Source organism: Schistocerca piceifrons, chromosome 9 (assembly GCF_021461385.2).
Source record: "Schistocerca piceifrons isolate TAMUIC-IGC-003096 chromosome 9, iqSchPice1.1, whole genome shotgun sequence".
Taxonomy (NCBI): Eukaryota; Metazoa; Arthropoda; class Insecta; order Orthoptera; family Acrididae; genus Schistocerca; species Schistocerca piceifrons.
In genome coordinates, this window is record NC_060146.1 from 227,588,847 (window position 1) to 227,611,513 (window position 22,667).

Sequence of the window (22,667 nt, forward strand, 5' to 3'; positions counted from 1 at the left end):
TGCAATTTGAGGAAAGAGTGAGAGACACCACGCAGTACGTTCCTGCCATCTACTGATCGCACTGTGTCTGACCCCTTCCCACACACGTGCGGACCTGAGGCATGCGAGCGGCGCCAATACTTATGGCAGAGCTCAGAGTTGTCATGTGTCATCTTGAAGCGAGACGTGCCAGCCCTCGATCTGTCCGTATCGGAGCACTGGTTCCTGTGCTGAAGTGAGGGAAGCTGTCGAAAGTTGCCATTGAGTGGGGGAGCGAAAGACGTGAGGTCAGAGAATTCGAATTGTTCTTGGCAAATGTGTTCCCCTCTTCTCCTCTCCTTCTCTGGGTAGAGTGCTTCCGAATCACATTGCGACTATTTATTCTTCCCCATGCAGACGTAATGGAAAAATGAAAAATTCTCAGAAATGTCGGCAGTTCCTATTGTAAATGGTCTCCTGATTGTAATTCTTCAGTTTTATTGATAAGATAATTCTCTGTGTCAACTATGTTTTATTGAAAGAATGAATTTCAGATTCCAGAGAAACAGAGAAATTGAAGTATACCAATATAGTGGTCAGAAATTCTGTATTTTGCCGCTTCTTTGACCAATTAATGTTACTTGGGACACGACAAATATAAATAAGTTTTTTTCTTTCTACTAGTGTTATTAATTTTGGAAACAGATTATCAAAATACGAACTCCATGTTATGACAACTGCAGGATTTGAATTAAACATGAACACGGCTAATATTTATAACAGATGGCTGCTTCAAATTGGAGTAATAAAATTTGTTTTGCATGGACTATAATAAATTGGCTTTTCCTGTCCTTTTCTTAACAAAATAGAGAGACCAGAAACCCACAGAATAAAGGGGGACATCACTTCGAGGTAGCCAGCTTTGGAGAATTTTGAGGTGGCAGCCTCTCGGTTTCAGTGCAGTGAGGCTAGCTCTGCCGTGCCAGCTGGTCACCAGCTTTACGACTGCCGGCTTCCCATATTTTCTTATTCTCAATAAAATACGCGATGCCCCAGCACCGTGTGTGAAGGAGCGTATTTGGTCTCCAGTGTGTTAGGTATAGCATTTGTTTGGCACTGGTGGAATGGAAATTTACTCTGTACTCGAGGTTTTGGTTCTGTTCATTCGAACAAGAAACTCACTGACGATTGAAATGCCAAATTATTTGTTGCATTGTATCAAATGTCTGGTTTGATAATGAAACTTCCGACTTTGTTAATGTAGTGCATATAACAGCCAGAATGCACGGTATTCAGTGCACTGTGCTACAACAGAAGATCTTTGTTAACAAAATCGGTAGTCCTACTATAAGGTGTGAAAACTACAGGTAAATCATAAAAACAGTTCATATTTGTAAGTAAAAAGACGGAAAAAGGAGAACAGAGCTTACAGGTAGCAGAAATGTTTTTGAGAACAGGAGTCAGATACACTAGAAAACAGGAAAAGAAATATATAGTTACAAAACCTAAAAGGTGACTTACAGGACTGGGAAAATTGGATAAATCACTTGACTGGAATGGACCTCACTACTGTTCTCAGAAAGGTACAGGTCATTTGTATGACTGAGAAACGGATAGGAAGAACAAGACCCTAAACAATGAATCAAAGTTGTAATAGTCTATACACTGATATAAACAATGAAAACAGGTTTAGTAATGTATTTACCTAATTGTAAGATGAGGTGTTTTCCCAAATTCGTCATTTAAAAAATTCGGGTTCATCTTATATTCACAAATTATAATATCACTTTTGAGATCTACGTTTTTACATTGTTTAGTACAGTATTGGTAGAGAGTATTTGGGGGTAGTCTTACATTTATACAGGTCATCCTACATTTAGAGATGAAGCATTGAAAGTCAAGGTCACATTTATTTTGAAGAATTCAAAAGGCCATGGCTCCCCAAACAATACTCGCTTTCCAGCATGCCCGAGATTTCCCAATATGCCGAAGCATGCGATACATTGACGTCACTCAAACAGTCATGCGACAGTGACTTGCTAGTGAGAGGGATACACGAGAAACTGTGAACTAGCCACTGCATCTTACAAACTTTTGTTGTATTTGAACAGTTTTGCAACATTCCCATACATGTAGGATATTGCATACAAAAATTAATGCCTCTTTTCAATTAAAGCTAATATTCAAAAACCAAAATGTTTTCCTTCAGAAAACACTTGATTCAGAACCCAGACAAACATTTTATTTGGGTACAAGAGACTGTAACAATTTACCGAGTGATTGCAAATGAGAAGTTGTGACTCACCATATAGTGAAGATGCTGAGTTGCAGATAGGCATAACAAAAAGACTGTCACAAATAAAGTTTTCGGGCAGTAAGGCCTTTGCCAAAAATAGTGTGTGTGTGTGTGTGTGTGTGTGTGTGTGTGTGTGTGTGTGTGTGTCGTCTATTTTTGACGAAGGCTCTACTGGCTGAAAGCTTTATTTGTGACAGTCTTTTGTTGTGCCTACCTACGACTCAGCATCTCCACAGCATCTGGTGAGTAGCAACTTTCATTTTCATAATATTAGGACATGTGGAGTCATGTTTAACGTTTACTTCAGTATTTCCTTTAGGTATCCCTGCACAGATTGATGTAGTACCTGTCGAGGATATACAGCCAAAGTGAAATAACAGAAATGGAAAAGAGAAAAGTGCACTGAACTAGCAGAAATGAGAGATATTACATCCGATTTGAAATATTTAAAAAAATTAAAAGATTTTCACAAATTGCAAGTCAACACATTTTATGAGAGGAAGAACAAAGCTAAGAAAGAATGCACAAAGAACTGCCTCTGCCTGACATAACAAAGCTGTACAATATAAATGCAGTTACGTATATACACTTTCAACATCCACTGTTTGTCCAATGCAGAAGTTTCAGTTTTCCTTTATCGTGAGTGTTCTACCAAATAAAGTAGCTGTGATGTCTTGATGTCTGTTTTTACATTTTGTTATGACTCCAAGGTTGTTAAAAATGTTGATGTATTGTGTGATTCATTTTCTGGTTAAAATAAGATTTATTCAATTTTTGCTGAGTTCGGTTATGGTAGAGAGAAAGTTTGACTCTGTGAAGGTAAAATTTTCAAAATGAGGGCAATCTTATTTGGAATGTGATAAAAACATGGGCTTATGAACCAGACAGTTCACACAGAAATCACTGATTATGATTGGCTGGAGGTGTTCATATGAGCTCAACCAAAGCCTTCACCATTTAATTTTGTTGAAGCTACACCTGAAACTTTCTACCAATGGTTAGCACTCCTGATGCCCTTCTACAAGCAGAAGTGTCCTTGTCCTATATGTCCTGTTAGAGAAATCAACTTAGACATGACTCCCTAGAGACTGGTGAAATTCAAACTAACTTACAATGGGGCATTGGAGACAGCTGCTTTGAAATCAGCTCATCCAGGTGCAAATCCCATGGACTAGGATTTGAATTTCCTGAGTTTTCTTATACCAATAAGACTGTACAATAATCTCGAAACTTGATCAGTTTGTTACTTTGATATAGTTCCAAATTCAGACGGGATCTACTTCATATTTTCAGACATACTACCCATCTCTCATAAGAAATACCAGGATCTCTAGGTTTTGAAAAAATTTTGTGGATTAGAAGTACAAGAAAATTAGATTGTCTTACTAATGCGTGAAGTTCTCAGAATAGACAATCTTGCAATGCTTTTTAAATATGGTTCGATTCTTATTTCGGATAATGATGGAAAAAGCAATGTTTACGCTACTTCTCATGGACTTGGCCACTGCTTTCATTGAATAAGTTTTACTTAATGTCTTAATATGTAGCATCAAAAGTTTGAAAAAATATGCAGTAATATTATTTAAGATTTGCAATTTCCAAAATAAGTGTAAATGTTACAGAACTGTAAGACTGGGAAAAGATTTAAATACAAATGTTAATGTTCTGTTAAATTTCAAAACTGTGTTCAGCTCATTCATTCCTTTCCAGATCCCTTCATATGTAAAATAAACAGAAGTAATATTAGCTTTCATTTCATTTTAAATAATTTCTGTAGTTGATAGCTGATTCTTAAGACAATTCAATGAAGAAAATAGGAGACTTTTCCCAGGTTAATCATTCCACAGTAGAACAAAAAGTTCATAGTTATTTAGTAAGAGACCACCATTCATTTACAATTAAATTCCCTGAATTCCATACTTGTAGTTTTTCATTATTTTTCTTTCTCGAGAAGAATTAAAGTAACTTCATATTTATCAGTTGAAGACATAAAATCTGTAAATTAGTGTGTAATCATGCCAAGGTCAAGGCCGAGAAGGGCTTTCATATTCAGGGAGTGCGCACTTAAGTACTCGTTCTTGGGCAATTAGTTCTCAGAATGCTCATTCTCTTGTACTTACTTTCATTCTCTTCAGTGTAACTGAGGCTTTAAGAAAAAGGTATGTGCTAAGAGTTACATTACCTTTGCAGAAAGAGTTTGGTCCAACCAGAGTTGAATTGTTACACTAGGTGACATTTCTGATGGGAGGCCGATGTTTCTTTCAGTCATCTGTGTGGGAGGGTAATTATATTGGGACTGTACTGTAATGACATTATTTAGATATTATAATTTTTATGTCCTTTCTGACATCCTGTCACAGGAATACACTCCGGTTTCTTTGTAATACTCAACTTACAGGACCTGTTGCATACATTGCTCCTCTAGAGTTCTTGTTCCTAAAATAAGTGAAACATTACGTTTGTCTTTCATACAGGGAGCCTGTTGCACGTCCAAATCCACAGTTTGTTGTTACATTGGATGGATTGGACGTCTCCATGTTTCCGAATGCCGGTACAGACGATGACGAGGGGCCAGCAGATCCAGGGTGTCCTGTCGACCGAGACGTCTCGAAAGTGGACTCTGGCAGCAGTGGTGTGGGACGTTCTGCGGGCACACCATCCACTGGCAGGGCGACCATTGTACAGAGGGTGGAGCCGCGCCTCCGGCTAGGACCGATGCCGTCAAACCACCACCCTCAGCAGCAGCAACTGCAGCGCGGGGGTGGGGAGGTGTCGTCAATAGGTACGGAGGTCTCCTTTCTGTTCTGCATTACTGTCAAATTGTGAATGTGTTTGATAAACAGGCACTACTAGAAAAACTTTGGACCGTGTCTTGGACAAGTGCATGAGCGCGCGCGCTTGCCCGCCTCGACCCCACCCCCCCCCACCCCCCCCCCCCCCCCCGCCCGCGCGCGCGCGCACACACACACACACACACACACACACACACACACACACACACACACACACACACACACACGTTGTAGCAGCCTACTGCTGCAGTGCAGCTATACTTAGAGGGGTTGAGTGGTTGAAGAGAAGTGGTCAGATGCGAGTTGGGGCAGTGTGTTACCATTTTAGAGTCTTGTTGGTAATTTGTATCTTTCTAGCTTTGGGCTGCTAACTGTTGGTCACCCACACCCTGAAAACACTGAAGCAAAAAAATCTGTTTCCCAGCCAAAAGCAACTTGTGTGCCTGTATGCCAGTTCCATTATTTTTCCTTTCACCTAACAAAGGTGCCTACAGAAGTTCTAAAAGAAGCAGATTGCCTTATTAATGCACATTTTGTGGATACTCCAGTATTTACTGTATGAGATGTCAGTGCGTAGATTTCTGGCATGAAAGCCAATAATATTTGTTAGTTAGTTCGTTTGATTCAAAATAAACTTTTTCATAGTGAACATTTACTGCATAAAATCTCAAATTTATATGCAGAACTGGGATATTGCCGTTTACTGTTTCACATCTTGCAGATCGATACAATCGTTTCATTTTGGAAATATGTCACATTAAACGTTTGTTATTGTCACACCTTAGGCATTGTACAAAAATTGTAGTCTGGATCGTAGTGACAAGTCAACGGTGCATCCTGGAACTACACCCTACACCCAAGTGCATCACTGAAAATGACCTGCTGGAAAAATAGTGTAACATGTTCGCTCATGGGGAAAAATCTGAATAAATTCTTAAGTAATGAATGTTTAGGTAAAGACAGTCTGCATTTAAATAGGTTAGGTTCAAATATTTTTAGCAAAATGTTCACTGACGTGTGTAAAATTCTGCAAAATAGGGGAAACTTATAAGAAGTGATGGGGATGAGAAACGGTGTTTGGTAACAAAAGCAGTGAGACTGAAATGGTATGAAAGAATGAGTATGCTTGAGTCCATAAATGTAAAAGAATGCCCCTATATAATGCACTTGAACATAAATGGTCTAAAGTGCTGACTTTTGAAACAAATGGGTGAATTACAAATTATTATTCTGAATGTAGACATATCAGTTATTTTCCTCAGTGCACATCGGCTTACATCTGATAACATTAAAATTCTTAATAAAATTGAAAATTTCAAACTAGCCAACAGCTATTGTAGATGAGAGAAATCACATGGATGCTCTTTCATACTTACTCATTCTGATATAAAATATGAAATAAGAAATGATTTTAACCATCTGAATGAAGAGTGCGTATTTGAAAGCTGCTGTATAGAGTTGAGGGACCTAAATGTCGTAGTGGTTTCTATTTATAGAGTACCAGAGAAAGCTACAGTTGAAGCTTTTCTGGTGAAATTTCATTGTCTGCTTGAAAAACTCAGTAAAGAAAAAGGAAAATGATAGTAATAGCTGCTGACTTTGATATTAATGTCATAACTGAAAGCAATGACATGTCCTGATTCACTGACTTGATAAAAAAAACTTTGGCTTCAAAATAAACCTCATGCAACCTACAAGAGTAAATGCACAGTCAGGTACCTGTATTCATAATATTCTAACAAATTATGTATTTGGAGATGTTTATGAATTTTTCTTGGATTTAGGAATCTCTGACCACTCTGAATTTTCATTTAACTACCAAGAAAGAAATTTCCTGTAACAAAAGCCATATGAAAAGGAACTTCACTGGAAAAAAAATCATTTACATTTAGAAATAAGTTAAGAGAGATTGAATGCCATTACTACAGCTGTATTTCAAGTAATAGTAACTTAAATAATTTATAAGTAGTTTCTTGAAATATTTATTTAAACTTTTCCACTTAGCACTACATGCAACAAAACAACCAATAAACTTTAAATTTATAACCCAGGGTATAAAAATTTCTAGTGCCAGGAAGAGGAAATTCCACAGTGAGCTGAAATATAATAAAAACAGACGTCTTACCGAGTATGTCCGTCATTATAAAGCTATATTTATAAAAGTTGTGAAGGCAGCCAACCAATTTGCAGACAGGAAGTTCATCGTACAACATAAAAGTAAAACAAAAGCAATATGGTCTTTTGTCAAATCAGAGTTAGGTGTTAGAGTTATTAGTAATGGAATATCTAGGATTAAAGTAGATGATAGCTTTATTGTAAATCCAGCTCAAATATCAGAATGCTTAAATGAATTCTTCATAAATGTGCCAAAGTCAGATATTGATGTAGCAGAGTACCAGAGTAAAGTAAATCCCTTTGGAATCCATCAAGAAGCTGAATATCATACAGATTTTAAAAAAGTCACAATAAAGAATGTGGAAAATGTTATATTATCATTAAAAAATTAAAAAAAATTTGCTGGGTGGGATGGGATACCCACTGAAGTGATTAAAAGGGTGTGTGGCATAATAGCACCTCCCCTAACTAAAATATTCAACCAGCCTTTTGAACAGGGATGCTTTCCCAATGTTTTGAAGTATATCAAAGTCAGACCTCTGTTCGAGAAAGGGTCGCGGGAAGACATGGGATACTATTGGCCTATTTCTATTCTTCCAGTCCTGTCAAAAGTGTTGGAGAAACTAACTGCAAACCAGATAAAAAATTTATTGTAAAAAATTACATTATTATAAGTAACCGGTTTGTATTTCAACCAGGAATAAACACTCTGGATGCACTGATAACTTTATTGAAAAGATAGGTAAAACATTGGATCAAAGGAGTAAAGTTGCAAGGTATCTTCTGTGATCGCACAAAAGCATTTGACTCTATGAAATATGACTTGCTTATCTACAAATTAGACAAATACTGGATTAAGGACAGTACTCTAAATTGGCTAACATCATACTTACACAACAGAAAACAGAGGATAACTATCGCGTCAGGTGCAGTGAACGATTATTCCAAATAGAGTACAGTATCATAAGGTGTGGCTCAAGGCTCCATTTTGAGGCCAGTCCTCTTCCTGTTCTGTGAAAATGAGTTACCCATAAATATAAATTCAGCATCAGTTCTGTTTGCAGATGATATTTTTGTTTTATTGAAGATGCAGAAAAAATTAAAGAGCTCCATCATAAGCACACTGGATACCTTAGAAAACTGGTTCCAGTTTAGTGTGTTGCAAAATCCCATACAGTACATTTCAAAATGTGTGGAATTTAAAATACAACATAACGATCAACTTATCAAAGAAGTTGACACTGGCAAATTCCTGGGACTAAATGTGGACAAGAACTTAAGGTGGAATACACATATTGACTTCCTGTCAAATAAACTAAGCAGTTTTGCATTTGCAATGCAAATACTAGCAAATTCCACTGACTTGAGAACACAAAAAATTGCTTATCAAAGTTACTTTGAATCTGTCAAGACATACGAGATAATTTTCTGAGGAAGTTAAAGTAGTGAATCTCAAATACTGAAACTGCAAAATTTCCTTTTGCAATACACGTGTACTGCACAGCGAACAGAGTCCTGTTACCCATTATTTTGGAAACTGCAAATTCTGTTTGCTCCGTATACATTTACGAAATTATATTCTTCAGAGGAGAATCATTTTAACCATACGAAATGATCATTTGAGCAAGGGGTAATTAAGTGTTAGATGATGAAATTTTACCATGATTTAACATGTCTCCTGATTTAGATTGTGGACGTTATGAGACAAATAAACCACAGTTCACTACCTACAGATTAATTATTTGGGACACAGTTTAAAAGACATTGCAACCATGTGGCCACCTTTGATGTGTCAGAATGGTTCAAGATGTCGCCCAGTTTCCCACCTGACTGATCTGACCGATACAGGTCTCTCCTCAGGAGCCAGTGTCGATCAATTAAATTGCGCATGGAGCTTAGAAATTTAAAATTTGGGGATGTTGCTCTTATACTGTAGGCATTGTTTAAGAAGGGATTTTTCAAAGTTCCATCCATAAGTGTGTTAATTAGGGGATGAAAGACTTTTTGAAAATGTTTACCTGTTAAAACTATTATGAAGCTATAACTACAAAAATTGATATTTGGCTTCTCATTTCAGAATTTTTGGAAATTTCCTCCCTGTGGGGATGAACGAGTTCGTGGCAGATTTTTTGAAAAAGGAATTGCCAAAGCATTTTTAAATTACATCTACGAAACTAGTATTTGACAGTTACAAATAAAAAAATATTTGTTTTAGTGTTTTTGGAAATTCAAACCCTAAGGGGTTAAATAGAGGATGAAATGTTTAATGAAAATTTGAGTTTGGCTTTTCAGTGAGAGATAAAAAATTACAGGTTTCAGTGTTTTTGGGAATTTGACCTCTAAAGGGGGGGATAAGGCCTGGATGATCCACTGTCTCACCATCACACAGACCAAACAGGATAGAAACTTGATATTTGGAGATGATATTGATCTTCCAGGTATACTGTAGGCATCTTTCTGTAAGTGATTTTTTAAAATTTCATCCCTAAAGAGTCGAAGTACCACATGAAATATTTTTTGAAAATATGTCACTATTAAGACTACGAAAATTGGTGTTTGGTTTCTCGGTCAGAAATAAAAAAAATATATGCTCCATCATTTTTGGAAATACGACCACTAAGGGGGGGTAAAATAGTGGGTATAAGTTTAGTTTATTTTGAAAATAAATCATTATTAAAGTTCGACTAGAGCATTTATAAAGCTAGATCTATGAAGACTGATATTTGACTTCCCAGTTTTATAAATGAAATTGAAAGAAACATTCCACATGGGAAAAATATATTAAAAAAACAAAGATGCTGTGACTTACCAAACAAGAAAGCGCTGATAGATACACGATAAAAAACACACAATCACAAATTTCAAGCTTTTGCAACCCACGGTTGCTTCATCAGGAAAGAGGGAAGCAGAGGGAAAGACAAAAGGATGTAGGTTTTAAGGGAGAGGATAAGGAGTGATTCCAATCCCGGGAGTGAAAAGACTTATCTTAGGGGGAAAAAGGGACAGGTATAAACTCGTGCGTGCACGCCCCCCCCCCCCTCCCACACACACACACACACACACACACACACACACACACACACACACACACACACACACACACACATCCGCACATATACAGACACAGGCAGACATATGTAAAGGCAAAGAGTTGGTGCACAGATGTCAGTCGAGGCGGAAATACAGAAGCAAAGATGTTGTTCAGAGACAAGTGATGTACGAGGGGCGGCAATTTGAAATTAGTGGAGGTTGAGGCCTGGTGGGTAACTGGAAGAGATCCTCATTACCAACAAACACTGCCTGCCTGTGTCCGTTCATGCGAATGGACAGTTTGTTGCTGGTCATTTCCACATAGAAGGCTTCACAGTGTAGGCAGGTCAGTTGGTAAATCACGTGGGTGCTTTTGCACGTGGCTCAACCTTTGATCGTGTACACCTTCCGGGTTACAGGACTGGAGTAGGTGGTGGTGGGAGGGTGCATGGGACAGGTTTCACACCGGGGGCGGTTACAAGGGTAGGAGCCAGAGGTTAGGGAAGGTGGTTTGGGGATTTCATAGGGATGAACCAAGAGGTTACAAAGGTTAGGTGGACGGCGGAAAGACACTCTTGGTGGAGTGGGGAGGATTTCATGAAGGGTGGATCTCATTTCAGGGCAGGATTTGAGGAAGTCGTATCCCTGCTGGAGAGCCAAATTCAGAGTCTGATCCAGTCCCGGTAAGTATCCTGTCTCAAGTGGGGCACTTTTGGGGTTCTTCTGTGGGAAGTTCTGGGTTTGAGGGGATGCGGAAGTGGCTCTGATTATTTGCTTCTGTACCAGGTTGGGAGGGTAGTTGCGGGATGCGAAAGCTGTTTTCAGGTTGTTGGTGTAATTGTTCAGAGATTCAGGACTGGAGCAGGTTCGTTTGCCACGAAGACCTAAGCTGTAGGCAAGGGACCGTTTGATATGGAATGGGTGGCAGCTGTCATAATGGAGGTACTGTTGCTTGTTGGTGGGTTTGATGTGGACGGATGTGTGAAACTGGCCAAATCTGGACAAATGGAGGTCAGCGTCAAGAAAAGTGGCATGGGATCTGGAGTAGGACCCGTTGAATCTGATGGAACCAAAGGAGTTGAGGTTGGAGAGGAAATTCTGGAGTTGTTCTTCACTCTAAGTCCAGATCATGAAGATATCATCAATAAATCTGTACCAAACTTTGGGTTGTCAGGCCTGGGTAACCAAGAAGGCTTCCTCTAAGCGACCCATAAATAGGTTGGCATACAAGGGGGCCATCCTGGTACCCATGGCTGTTCCCTTTAATTGTTGGTATGTGTGGCCTTCGAAAGTGAAGAAGTTGTGAGTCAGGATGAAGCTGGCTAAGGTAATGAGGAAAGGGGTTTTAGGTAGGGTGGCAGGTGATCAGCATGAAAGGAAGTGCTCCATCGCAGTGAGGCCCTGGACGTGTGGGATATTTGTGTATAGGGAAGTGGCATCAATGGTTACGAGGATGGTTTCCGGGGGTAACATTGGGTAAGGATTCCAGGCGTTCAAGAAAGTGGTTGGTGTCTTTGATGAAGGATGGGAGACTGCATGTAATGGGCTGAAGGTGTTGATCTACGTAGGCAGAGATACATTCTGTGGGGGCTTGGTAACCAGCTACAGTGGGGCGGCCGGGATGTTTGGGTTTGTGAATTTTAGGAAGAAGGTAGAGGGTAGGGGTGCGGGGTGTCGGTGGGGTCTGGAGTCAGGTGAAAGGTTTTGTAGAGGGCCTAAGGTTCTGAGGATTCCTTGAAGCTCTGCCTGGACATCAGGAATAGGATTACCTAGGCAAACTTTGTATGTACTGTTGTCTGAAAGCTGACGCAGTCCCTCAGCCACATACTCCTGACGATCAAGTACCATGGTCGTGGAATCCTTGTCGGCCGGAAGAATGACGATGGATCGGTCAGCTTTCAGATCACGGATAGCCTGGGCTTCAGCTGTGGTGATGTTGGGAGTAGGATTAAGGTTTTTCAAGAAAGATTGAGAGGCAAGGCTGGAAGTGAGAAATTCCTGGAAGGTTTGGAGAGGGTGATTTTGAGAAAGAGGAGGTGGGTCCAGCTGTGATGGAGAACGGAACTGTTCCAGGCAGTGTTCAATTTGGATAGTGTCTTGGGGAGTTGGATCATTAGGAATAGGATTAGGATTATTTTTCTTCATGGCAAAGTGATATCTCCAGCAGAGACTACGAGCGTAGGACAGTAAATCTTTGACAAGGGCTGTTAGGTTGAATCTGGGAGTGGGGCTGAAGGTGAGGCCTCTGAATAGGACAGAGGTTTCGGATTGGGAGAGAGGTTTGGAGGAAAGGTTAACTGCTGAATTGGGGTGTTGTGGTTCCAAATTGTGTTGACTAGAATTTTGAGGTTTTGGGGGGAGTGCAGCTGGAAGTGGGAGATTGAGTAGACGAGAGAGACTGTGTCTGTGTGCAACGAGAGGAGGTTGAGGTTTGTTGGAAAGGTCATGGAGGGTGAGTGAGTTGCCTTTCTGGAGGTGGGAAACCAGGAGATGGGATAGTTTTTTGAGGTGGAGAGTGGGATGCTGTTCTAATTTGCAGTTGGCCTGTAGGACAATGCTCTGAAGAGCCGGTGTGGATATGGGAGAGGAAAGATTGAGGACTTTGATTTGGGATAGGAGTTAACAGGTGTGTTCATTGGCTGAGTTGATGTGTAGGTGAAGGATTAGGCGGGTGAGGGCTATGGATTGTTCAGTTTGGAACTGGTATAGGGACTGATGGAAAGCATGGTTACAGCCAGAGATGGGAACTTTAAGTGTGAGGCCTTTGGGGGTAATGCCAAATGTCAGACAAGCCTGAGTAAATAAAATATGGGAGCGTAATCTGGCTAGGGGGAAGGCATGTTTGCGGAGGGAATGTAAATAAATCTTAATGGGGTCGTTGTGGGGATGTTGTGAGGGTGACATGGTATTGGAATGTGGAAAGTGTAACATGAGGCTCAAAGGAAATAAAAATAAAAATATATGGGTAGAGATAAAGGTGAACTAGAAAGCAACTGGAGATCTGGTGTGAAAAAGTCGAAAAAGTGTTGGTTAAAACTGAGCTATGTTGATCCTGTGGTGAACTTAGGTTGGTAAACAACGATGTGCACAAAGGTTAGGTGGTTGTGTTGCCTCCAAAACACGTTAAAGGGTGGAGAAATTCGGGATAATTTCGAAAAAACTGCGTGTAAATGTATTAAAAGGAGTGGTTTTGTGGTGGCAGATTATGAAAATGAGGCTAACAATTGTCTGACAAAGAAATAATAATGTTAAAACCTGTGGGAAGCGGCTAAAAAATGATTGGTGTTGTGGGAAAACGGAAATGGAAATGTAGCGAAAGTTGTTAGAGCTAGCCAATGGTTGTTTAATAGGTGAAAGGAACTGTTTGTGAACTGGGAACGGTGGATTTTATAGCAGCAGTAGTGTTGAAAGCGGAAATTTTTTTTTTTTAGTTATGGTTTGGAAGTGAGTTACGTATTATTGAGTATATATATATGCAGCATAAAATTGTATGGTAGATTACGGTAAAAAGGAGAAGGTGAATACAAAGTGAAACTACTTGCACAGACAAAAAGAGAAAGTAAGATGACAGAAAAGATTTCGAAATGCAACGGTGACAATAACAAACGTAATTGTTGGGTTCAAATTAATGATATTAATATAATAGAGGGAAACATTCCATGCGGGAAAAATATATCAAAAAACAAAGATGCTGTAACTTACCAAACGAAAGCATTGGTACGTATATATTGTTTTTGAAAATTCAAACTATAAGAGGGCGAACCAGAGGATGAAAATTTTTATGAAAATATTTTGACTTCTAATAGAATATGTGTTAGATAATGGAAGTTATTTCAGAAAACACCACAGATTTCAAAAGGCAGGGTTAATAAAGACCTCCAACTCCAGCTTGCAGAACCTTATTTGGTCAGAAGTAAATTCAGAAAAGATTATGCTTTTGTAGTGTTCATTAGTATGAAAAGTTCATATGATGTTGGAATTTGTGAATGTCATAAAAATTTTATTAAAGAAAAAAGATTAAAAAAAACTGTGAAGACCTAAAGTGTACGCAAGTGAAGCAGCAGGTGCTAAGCTACTTCATTACAAACAGTTTCGAATCTGTAACTAATGGTTGCAAAAGTTTTGAGACAGATGAGAGTAGCAATTTGGTTATGCCAGTTCACTATCATTCTTACTATATTACGCAGCTACAGCAAGCGAAGGCAAGCGTTATTGGTACAGAGCGACGAATAGAGGTTTTGCCACTTCCATTAAAATTAACAAGTTATCGTGCCTATCTGTCCCCTTCGTACTGCTGCGTGCAGTGTGTTCCTACTATACGCAGTGGCAGTCTGTGTCGAATCGTAGTAGTTTAATGCGAGGAGTCCTTACGTCTCCGTCAATCGAATGAGTGCACGTCCGAATCTTCCTGTCTCCCTTTCGTCATCAGTCTCCAAACGTCAGCCTTCGAATCCTCGTCTCACAGTGACTATTGTGACTGTCTGTCTCAGAATTTCTCCGTGTCTGAATAATCCTAAAAATGCACACTCTCGGTCCGTCAACGGTCATTCGCGCAACTGAAATTTCCAGCCAGTTGTCAGATTTATTGCCAGCACTGGCCAATGGTATAATTTTACAATGTTTTTTATCCTCCCTCCAGCAATTGCATAAACCTGTTTTTCCGATCGGCTTTTTTACGACCTCTCTCTGTCTGAAAAGTGGAAATCCGGGCCTGCCTCACAGACCGTCTACCGGTGCCGAACCTCGCTTTTTCCAGTCTGCTAGTTTTTGCCTCCGTGGAAAAACAAAAAGGGAAACGGAGTCCTACTCTCCGAGTCGACTCGGCGGGTCGTCAGCTGCAGGGTGGAGCCATGGACGGTAGTGTTTTCGTTACACTTTCTAAATATGTTATCTGCGGGTGGAGCCCGTGCTTTCGTATACCCGGAGTAGCGTTTCTGCGAAATCCCTCGTACGACCGGCCACGTCTTTCTTGTTACCCCGAGAGAGCGTCGTACGGCCTGCAGGTCAGTCCGGGGAGCCGCACTTTCGGCAGCGAGACTGTGTCCCCACGTGTGGCCCTCTGTTGTGGCAGTCTGCCCGGGCAGCAGCTCGGCGACTGCTCGGACGTTCACACGGAGTCCCGTTATTCTGCCTTCCCTCGACTGTGGGTTCGTCGTCTGGCTCGTGAGCACACGGCCTCCTACGTCCCGAGGAGGCAAACCCCCTCACAGCTCCCACCTTTACTAGTGCTCGCCGTCTCTCGATGCCACCTCGTCCACCTTTAACGTCGTTAAAAGGCACACGTGAAATCCTGTCGTAGTATAAAATGGCATACACTTAATACTGCCACTGCAGTCACAGTCAAGTCTGTCCTTACAGTTCTGAGTACAACTGGTGTGTTCAATTGTTAGGGACGTATTAATGCATTCCGTCACCACTTACGAGGGTGAGATGTGGCCGATTGTAATGATAGGATACCTCTCTGTGCGCACAGCAGAAAAAAGCCTAGCCGTCAGCACGGCCGTCCTGAGCCGACTGCTCGCTCCAGCCTACCTGCCGCTGTCTGACACACTATGTACGAGACATTGCCGGCAGCAAAGGATTGGCGTACTGTTTCAGGTTGTTTGATTTGTTTACATTAAATCTTACACTGCCACACGAATTGTGATTTCCCATTGTTTAAAACGAATTTATTATCTGATTTAATCATTCTAAACTCTTTTTATAAACCTAAAATTTTGCCATTCGTATTGTTATTGCTTTCTTGAGTAAAGTTTTGTATCTTTGTAGGGCTACATAAGTGAATACACCTAATGAATTTGTGAGCATTTTACTGTAATAGAATATATTGTGTATATCTGTACAGTGTGTTTTCTGGACCAATAATAGTAGTGCATATTGTACTGAGTCTCCAGAAAACAGCTCTGGCAGAAAGAATAACGCATTATGAGCACCGACCGAAGATGCATTAGTTTTCCTCGTGCGGACACTGCGTACACCGACAAGGTACCCGTAAGGAGATGAAAAAATTTGTCACAACTTGTAGCAGTTTGCCTGCTTTATTTATTTAATTTGTTGTCCTCGGTGTCGACGTACTGGCTGAAAAAATAGGGGTTGGATGTGCAACCACTGTCTACTGTAAGGAGTGGACAGATGCACAATTGCGTTTCACAGTACATTAACTTTCACTTTTCACAACCCCCCAATAATACACATTTATTTGGCCAGTGCACTGTTGTTCTAACTACCGATAAGCCTCATTAATAGTTAGCAGCCAAACATCCACATACTTCTAAAATAGTTTCCTGTTGAACATCAATGAGCAGTAAAAACATAACCACAAAGTTCACAGTTCTTGAAGAATAGAAAGTTACGTATAGAGTAGACACTGTCATTGTGTTTACACGTGCCCTAATTGCTTAATACTTATACCACAGTTAAGTTGAAGCATTGTTGTTGATCTAACCAACACTGGTTTCTCGTCTGAAACTTGGCCGAGGACTGACTGACTGTCGTGACCAAAAATCGGGACCTTATATATCATCACAATAATAGGTACTGAAACTACATATTGTTTAAAGTTAAATTTAATAAATTACAATGAAAATTTAACTCATTAATTTAACTGAATACACAAAAAAATTGGTACTTTTTACAGTTTCTTCTACTACAAGGGTTAAGCTAAATTATTTGTTTAAATCATGAAATCAACATACATATTTATACAAACAATACTTTTGACAAAACCTAATTACTTTGTAATTAATGGAGGGCTGGTTTTGCTAACATGTTTTCCAATAGAGCCAAATAGATACTTCAAGATTACTAGCATTTCGTCTTCCAAATGTTTGTAATTAGTGCTGAATTTATATTTGTTTATATGTCTACAATAGAATATAAGTTATGAAACAGTTACTGATTTTCCCCTGTAATGAAAGATACTAACTAGGAATAGTGAAAATAAATTAGAAAATCAATTACATACATAAAACGGAGGACAAAATTAGATCTGGTGTTATATTCTTTAAAACTGAAGGCCAACCTTTCTCTTTTATGGACATGCTAATAATAATCATGTATGTTAATGGAAAAAAGTTAAAAGTAACAAAGGAATTTATGGAGGCAGGTGGCAAAACAAGAAGGGAAGAAAAAATATCCCAGCATGCTTCGTCACATCACCCCCTCATTAGATTGACCAGATAGGTATTGCAAATAGCTAACTGGGCGATTCAGTGACCACAAGTGACCCCAGAAATTGGGTTTAAAATCTACTCGCAAACAAATGTTACATAAGAAATCCTATCAAAAACTACAGTATGTATATTTTTCAGATTCCTACCTATACTAACTGGCCATATGAAAATCCCCATACAAAATATTTAAATACACTGTATTGTACACACACAAAATATGCACAAGTTATATGTTTAATAAAAATTAGGCATCTTCATGATAAGTGATGTCCTTTATTGTTAAACGAAGATTACATTTAAAGATACATATCATTTGATAAAAGTCCTGTCTTGCTTCAAATAATAAATCCTCGTGGGTAGCAAAGAATTTAAATTACACTAGACATTGCAGTTCATGTTTACACAAAGAATTTCACTTGCTCAATGTTTGGTATATTTCACAAGCACTCTCACTTTTTCAATGAGCTTTAACACACTTTCTCACCAAGCTGTGCATGCCTTCAATGCGTCCAAGTGGCAGTTAGTTAAGAAATGCACCACCATTTGTTCCCTTGAAGGTGGTTATCCTCCGCAACAGTACATGAAAAAATGAGACAAAATGCCCTACATTAGTCCACTTACTTTTACTTCTAACTTAAGTCTAAGAAAAATTGTGTAGCACTAAAAATGATAGTCATTATATCAGAAACAGATACATTACACAGCTCTCATAACATTACAATAATTAGCACTAAAACTGACTATGGTAAGGAAGGTGTGTACTAATAAAAATTGAAAATCAAGTGCACGTTACACTACAAAACATTACTCCAAGTCAGGGGTTCCCAACAAAATTTTCTAGAGGACCCCCTCATCGAGCATGATTGGTACCTTGTCATATCACAGTATCGAGTACCTAAAAAAGAAATTAAGAGTCTTTTGATGTGTTTTCTATTTTTGGTACTTAGAAAAAACATTGTCATTTTCGTTACTGAAAAACTATTGAGCTTAAAACTTTTTCAATTTAGTCATCATTGTTATTGTTAAATTTTTGATTATTGCTCAAAATCTGCTAGACGCAGAAGTTAGCGTTCGCTAAAGCTCTGCTCGTACAGGAAGCGGCCAAAACAAAACAAAAAATCTGTTATCATACGAAATATGTTTAATATATTTTTTATTCTAATGGCATCTTGCGCACCCCTGGGGGTCCGCGGACCACCTGTTGGGAACCACTGCTCTAAGTTGTAACTGTCTGGAACTGGTTAAACTTGAAAGATTTGTGTTTCTTTTCCATTTGCAAAGTAGCAAAAACTCAAGATGAGCAGTAGTATAGATTTACTAATCATTACTTTATGAAAAAGAATAGAATCACTATTACATAACTTAATTACTCCTTAAATCAAAATTACAGGGATGGAAGTTGTACTAAAACATTGCCCTACTTCTCTACTCAACTCTGAGCCCCACTCTCATTCAACCAGAAATTTAAATCCTCGCGAAATCACTAAATGGTACCAAATAGTTGTCCTGTCAGAATATTCACATCAGTCTATCACCACAGTTATCAGTTAATCAGCAGAATTATTATTTTTCGTTCCAGTATTACCATCTCACACTCACAGTTCCTCAGAACAAAAATAGAAACTTTTCAGATAACCTGTAAATCCAATGCCGCAGCATTATATTACTTTTACCCACTAATTAATTGCTCTTTCTGTTGAGCTCTCACTCCCAACTGCAGTGTCGTGAGTTGCACAATATACACACTACCCAGTGTTGCCTAGTTCATGATTTTAGATCCTCAATACAGTTATACCACATTTGTTTGTATACAGTTATCTTTTCCATTAATCATATCTGTCAGCTCCATTATTTTACTTACATTTCCTATCTTCTTAACTAGTGGAGTGCATTCTCAAAAAATATCTCTACTGCAGAGACTGGCTCCCTAACCATTAAGACCCTAAAATTATTCATTATTTTCTTATTGCATTATGTAAAAAATAAGCACTTGCTCTGCTTATCTAATGCAAAATTGACTCTACTGAAAAACATTCCACAGTAACAGATTCTTATGCTAAAGCTAACTTAACTCTCATTAACGATCAGACGAAAGTGTCATTTCGAAAAACTATTATTTCACTGTATTCCATCAAATTGCTTGATATTCTAGCCTGAAGGGTGATGTACATACAAATCTTGCTCTCTCTTTCCCCACACACATTACTCCACACACATTACTCCAGACAACTATGTTTAAAGTTGTAAGTTCTTAATGTTAAACAAGGCTGTACTGTGACACTTCTATGGGTAGATAGTTATCTCCATATACTGATTGCACAAAATACAAACACTTGTATTATACCACAATTAATATTAAGATCCAGTATTCAAGATGGTTTTTACTGCCTATTGCCTCTGCTGCTGCACTAATTTATATTAACTTCACACATGAGCTGATTACTTCAGCTGTTACTGATCCTCCACGTATACTGACACCTTTCATTTTCTGTTTACCTTACCTCCTTGTTTGACAGAAATTCTTTCGCCATGGTACCACTTTATTTTCTTCCATCCTCTTATGATTCCCTTACTTGTAACTAACACAACACAATATACATATACACAAAGATAGAAACACTGGATAAACCTTTTCTAAAATATTCCTGTAGTAAAGTATCCTACTTGTCAAAATTACATGAAAGTCAAAGAGAGTGTTTCTGATTTACTTATAAACTGCAGATAGGATAGGAGAAGAGTTGTGACGGCCTCAGGAAACATGAAAATTGAGACAGACACCTGGGGTAAGCATTATCACCACATAATGAATCTGACACAGAACATTGAACCCCGTACTTGCTAATTACACAAGAAATCGGTCCCAAATATTACATCATTGCTGAGATTTTGAATCGCCAACAAATTGCACTCCAACAGCTGTCCTGCGAATTCCACAGTTAATAGTATCTCTTGTTTCACACTCTTTAATAGCTTAATATTTGTTCCAGCCACATGCATCACCACTATACCCTCTGTGGTCTTAATAGATTCAAAAAATGCCTGTGAAATACCATTCATATCACTGCCACTGTCCAGTAAACACTTACCATGTATACCTTGTACACCTGCTGTTATTACGGGGTGACACACTTCCTTTTTGTCTACCATGTGACCTTGTTCATACAACAAATCCTCATTAATCTTTTCCCTGGAAAAACTATCATCCTATTTACCAAAATGTTAGATTTTGTACCTTCTTCTATCTATTTCTCTATTTTAGCCGATTTTGAATCTACTTTTTCATTTACTTTTTCCAGTTTCTCCTCTACCATTACTGCACACTTGGTTTCTACCTCTGTTTCTAAATCATTTTTAATCTGATCAATGTGGATCTCAAGTTTAACACTGTTTTCAGCACATTGTTTCTCGAAAACCTCCACCTTCCTGCTATTGTCATCACGAAGTTTCTCTCTCTCTTCCACACATTTATGACTCAATGTTAATTTCTCCTTAGTATTATGACAATCTTTAACTACTGCATCAAAACTGTCACACTCGGTGTAATTTTAATTCCTTTTGTCTGGTCTCTGTCTGTGTCTTTCTTGTCCTGTGTCATCCCTTGTCATCTCGATTGTTTGTTTTTAGTCCTTGTGGGTGTTTCAAGTTCATGGAAAAAGGCGACTGATGGCCCTAGTAGTCTGGTCCCTTCAATCCCACAAACCAACCAACCAACTGCATCAAACTTCTTCTTTAATTCTGAAATATTAGAGCTGACTACCTAAATCTCCTTTTTAATTTCTTTTTTCAGTTCATCCTTTAAGTTAACAATGTCATTCTAATCCTATCAGTTTTCTTTTCCACCCTACTAATGTCTTCTTTCATACTACTTTTCATACTGCTTTCTATCCTATTCATGTCTTCTTCCATACACATACTACTCAAACAGCTCAAACTACTCATAATTTGCCTTAACATCACTCCCAAATTTCCGTCTGCCATAAACGTTTGCTCATGCTGGCTTTCTCTACTTGGTTCCTCCTCCTTAACCTTAACGATCTCACCTACTTCAGTACTGTTTTCATCCATTCCACTCACCTCATCACACACTGTAGATGATGCTTTTATCATTTCATCTACAACAGGACTTTCGTCCCCATCATTCAAAGTTACGTTCATGTTTGATTTATAACTACTTGCATCTACAGAACCAGTCTCCTGTTGTCCCTTGTCTCCCATCATACTGCCTTGTTCGTTAAGGTCACTCATTATGTATCACTTAATACAAAACAGCTTATCAATTAATTACCTTGTTTTTAATCACTTGTCGGCTGCTGCTGCTGCTGTCGTCATCATCTTGTTCCATTGTCTGCAGCAAGTTGTAATTCTCTTGGCAAGGTTGTCTTGTTTACCTCTGATCAGGTGTGTCCACTTGTGTGCTGATTCGCTGCTCCTGTACTCGATGGCTGCTTCCGTATAACCCGCTCGCTGATTGGCTGCTGCATATTCTTCATTATGATACCCCAGCACTGATTGACTGTGTCACCTCTTCCATTTGAAAATTTACTGTACCGCTTGAGTTCACACTTCACTGTCAACTTTCATGAGTTCTAGTTTATAGTGCCCACATACAATAATCCTCACATGCCAGGGCACCATACGTAGCAGTTTGCCTGCTTCATTTATTTCATTTGTTGTCCTCAGTGTTAACGTACTGGCTGAAAAAATAGGGGTTGGGTGTGCAACCACTGTCTACTGTAAATAATGGAGTGGACAGATGCACAATTGCGTTTCACAGTACTTTAACTTTCACTTTTCACAACCCCCCAATAATACACATTTATTTGGTCAGTGCACTGTTGTTCTAACTACCGATAAGCCTCATTAATAGTTACTTCTAAAATAGTTTCCTGTTGAACATCAATGAGCAGTAAAAACATAACCACAAAGTTCACAGTTCTTGAAGAATAGAAAGTTACGTATAGAGTAGACACTGTCATTGTGTTTACACGTGCCCTAATTGCTTAATACTTATACCACAGTTAAGTTAAAGCATTGTTGTTGATCTAACCAACACTGGTTTCTCGTCTGAAACTTGGCCGAGGACTGACTGTGTCATGACTAAAAATCGGGCCCTTATATAACATCACAATAATAGGTACTTAAACTGCACATTGTTTAAAGTTAAATTTACAGAAATTACAATTAAAACTCAACTCATTAAATTAACTGAATACATCCAAAAATTGGTTCTTTTTAACAGTTTCTTCTACTGCGAGGGTTAATCCGAATTATTTGTTTAAATCATGAAATTAACATATATACATT

General features: G+C 38.8%; 1 protein-coding gene across 5 annotated transcripts in view; it reads left to right on the forward strand.

The window, feature by feature from the left end:
• The window catches only part of LOC124717052 (zinc finger CCCH domain-containing protein 14), a 192,382-nt gene that overhangs the window by 118,790 nt on the left and 50,925 nt on the right, over positions 1 to 22,667 (forward strand). For all 5 annotated transcript variants that reach the window (XM_047243727.1, XM_047243728.1, XM_047243729.1 and 2 more), the window contains one exon: positions 4,729 to 5,036. In XM_047243727.1, the coding sequence (XP_047099683.1) occupies positions 4,729 to 5,036 (308 nt within the window). The remainder of the gene's footprint in view (positions 1 to 4,728; positions 5,037 to 22,667) is intronic.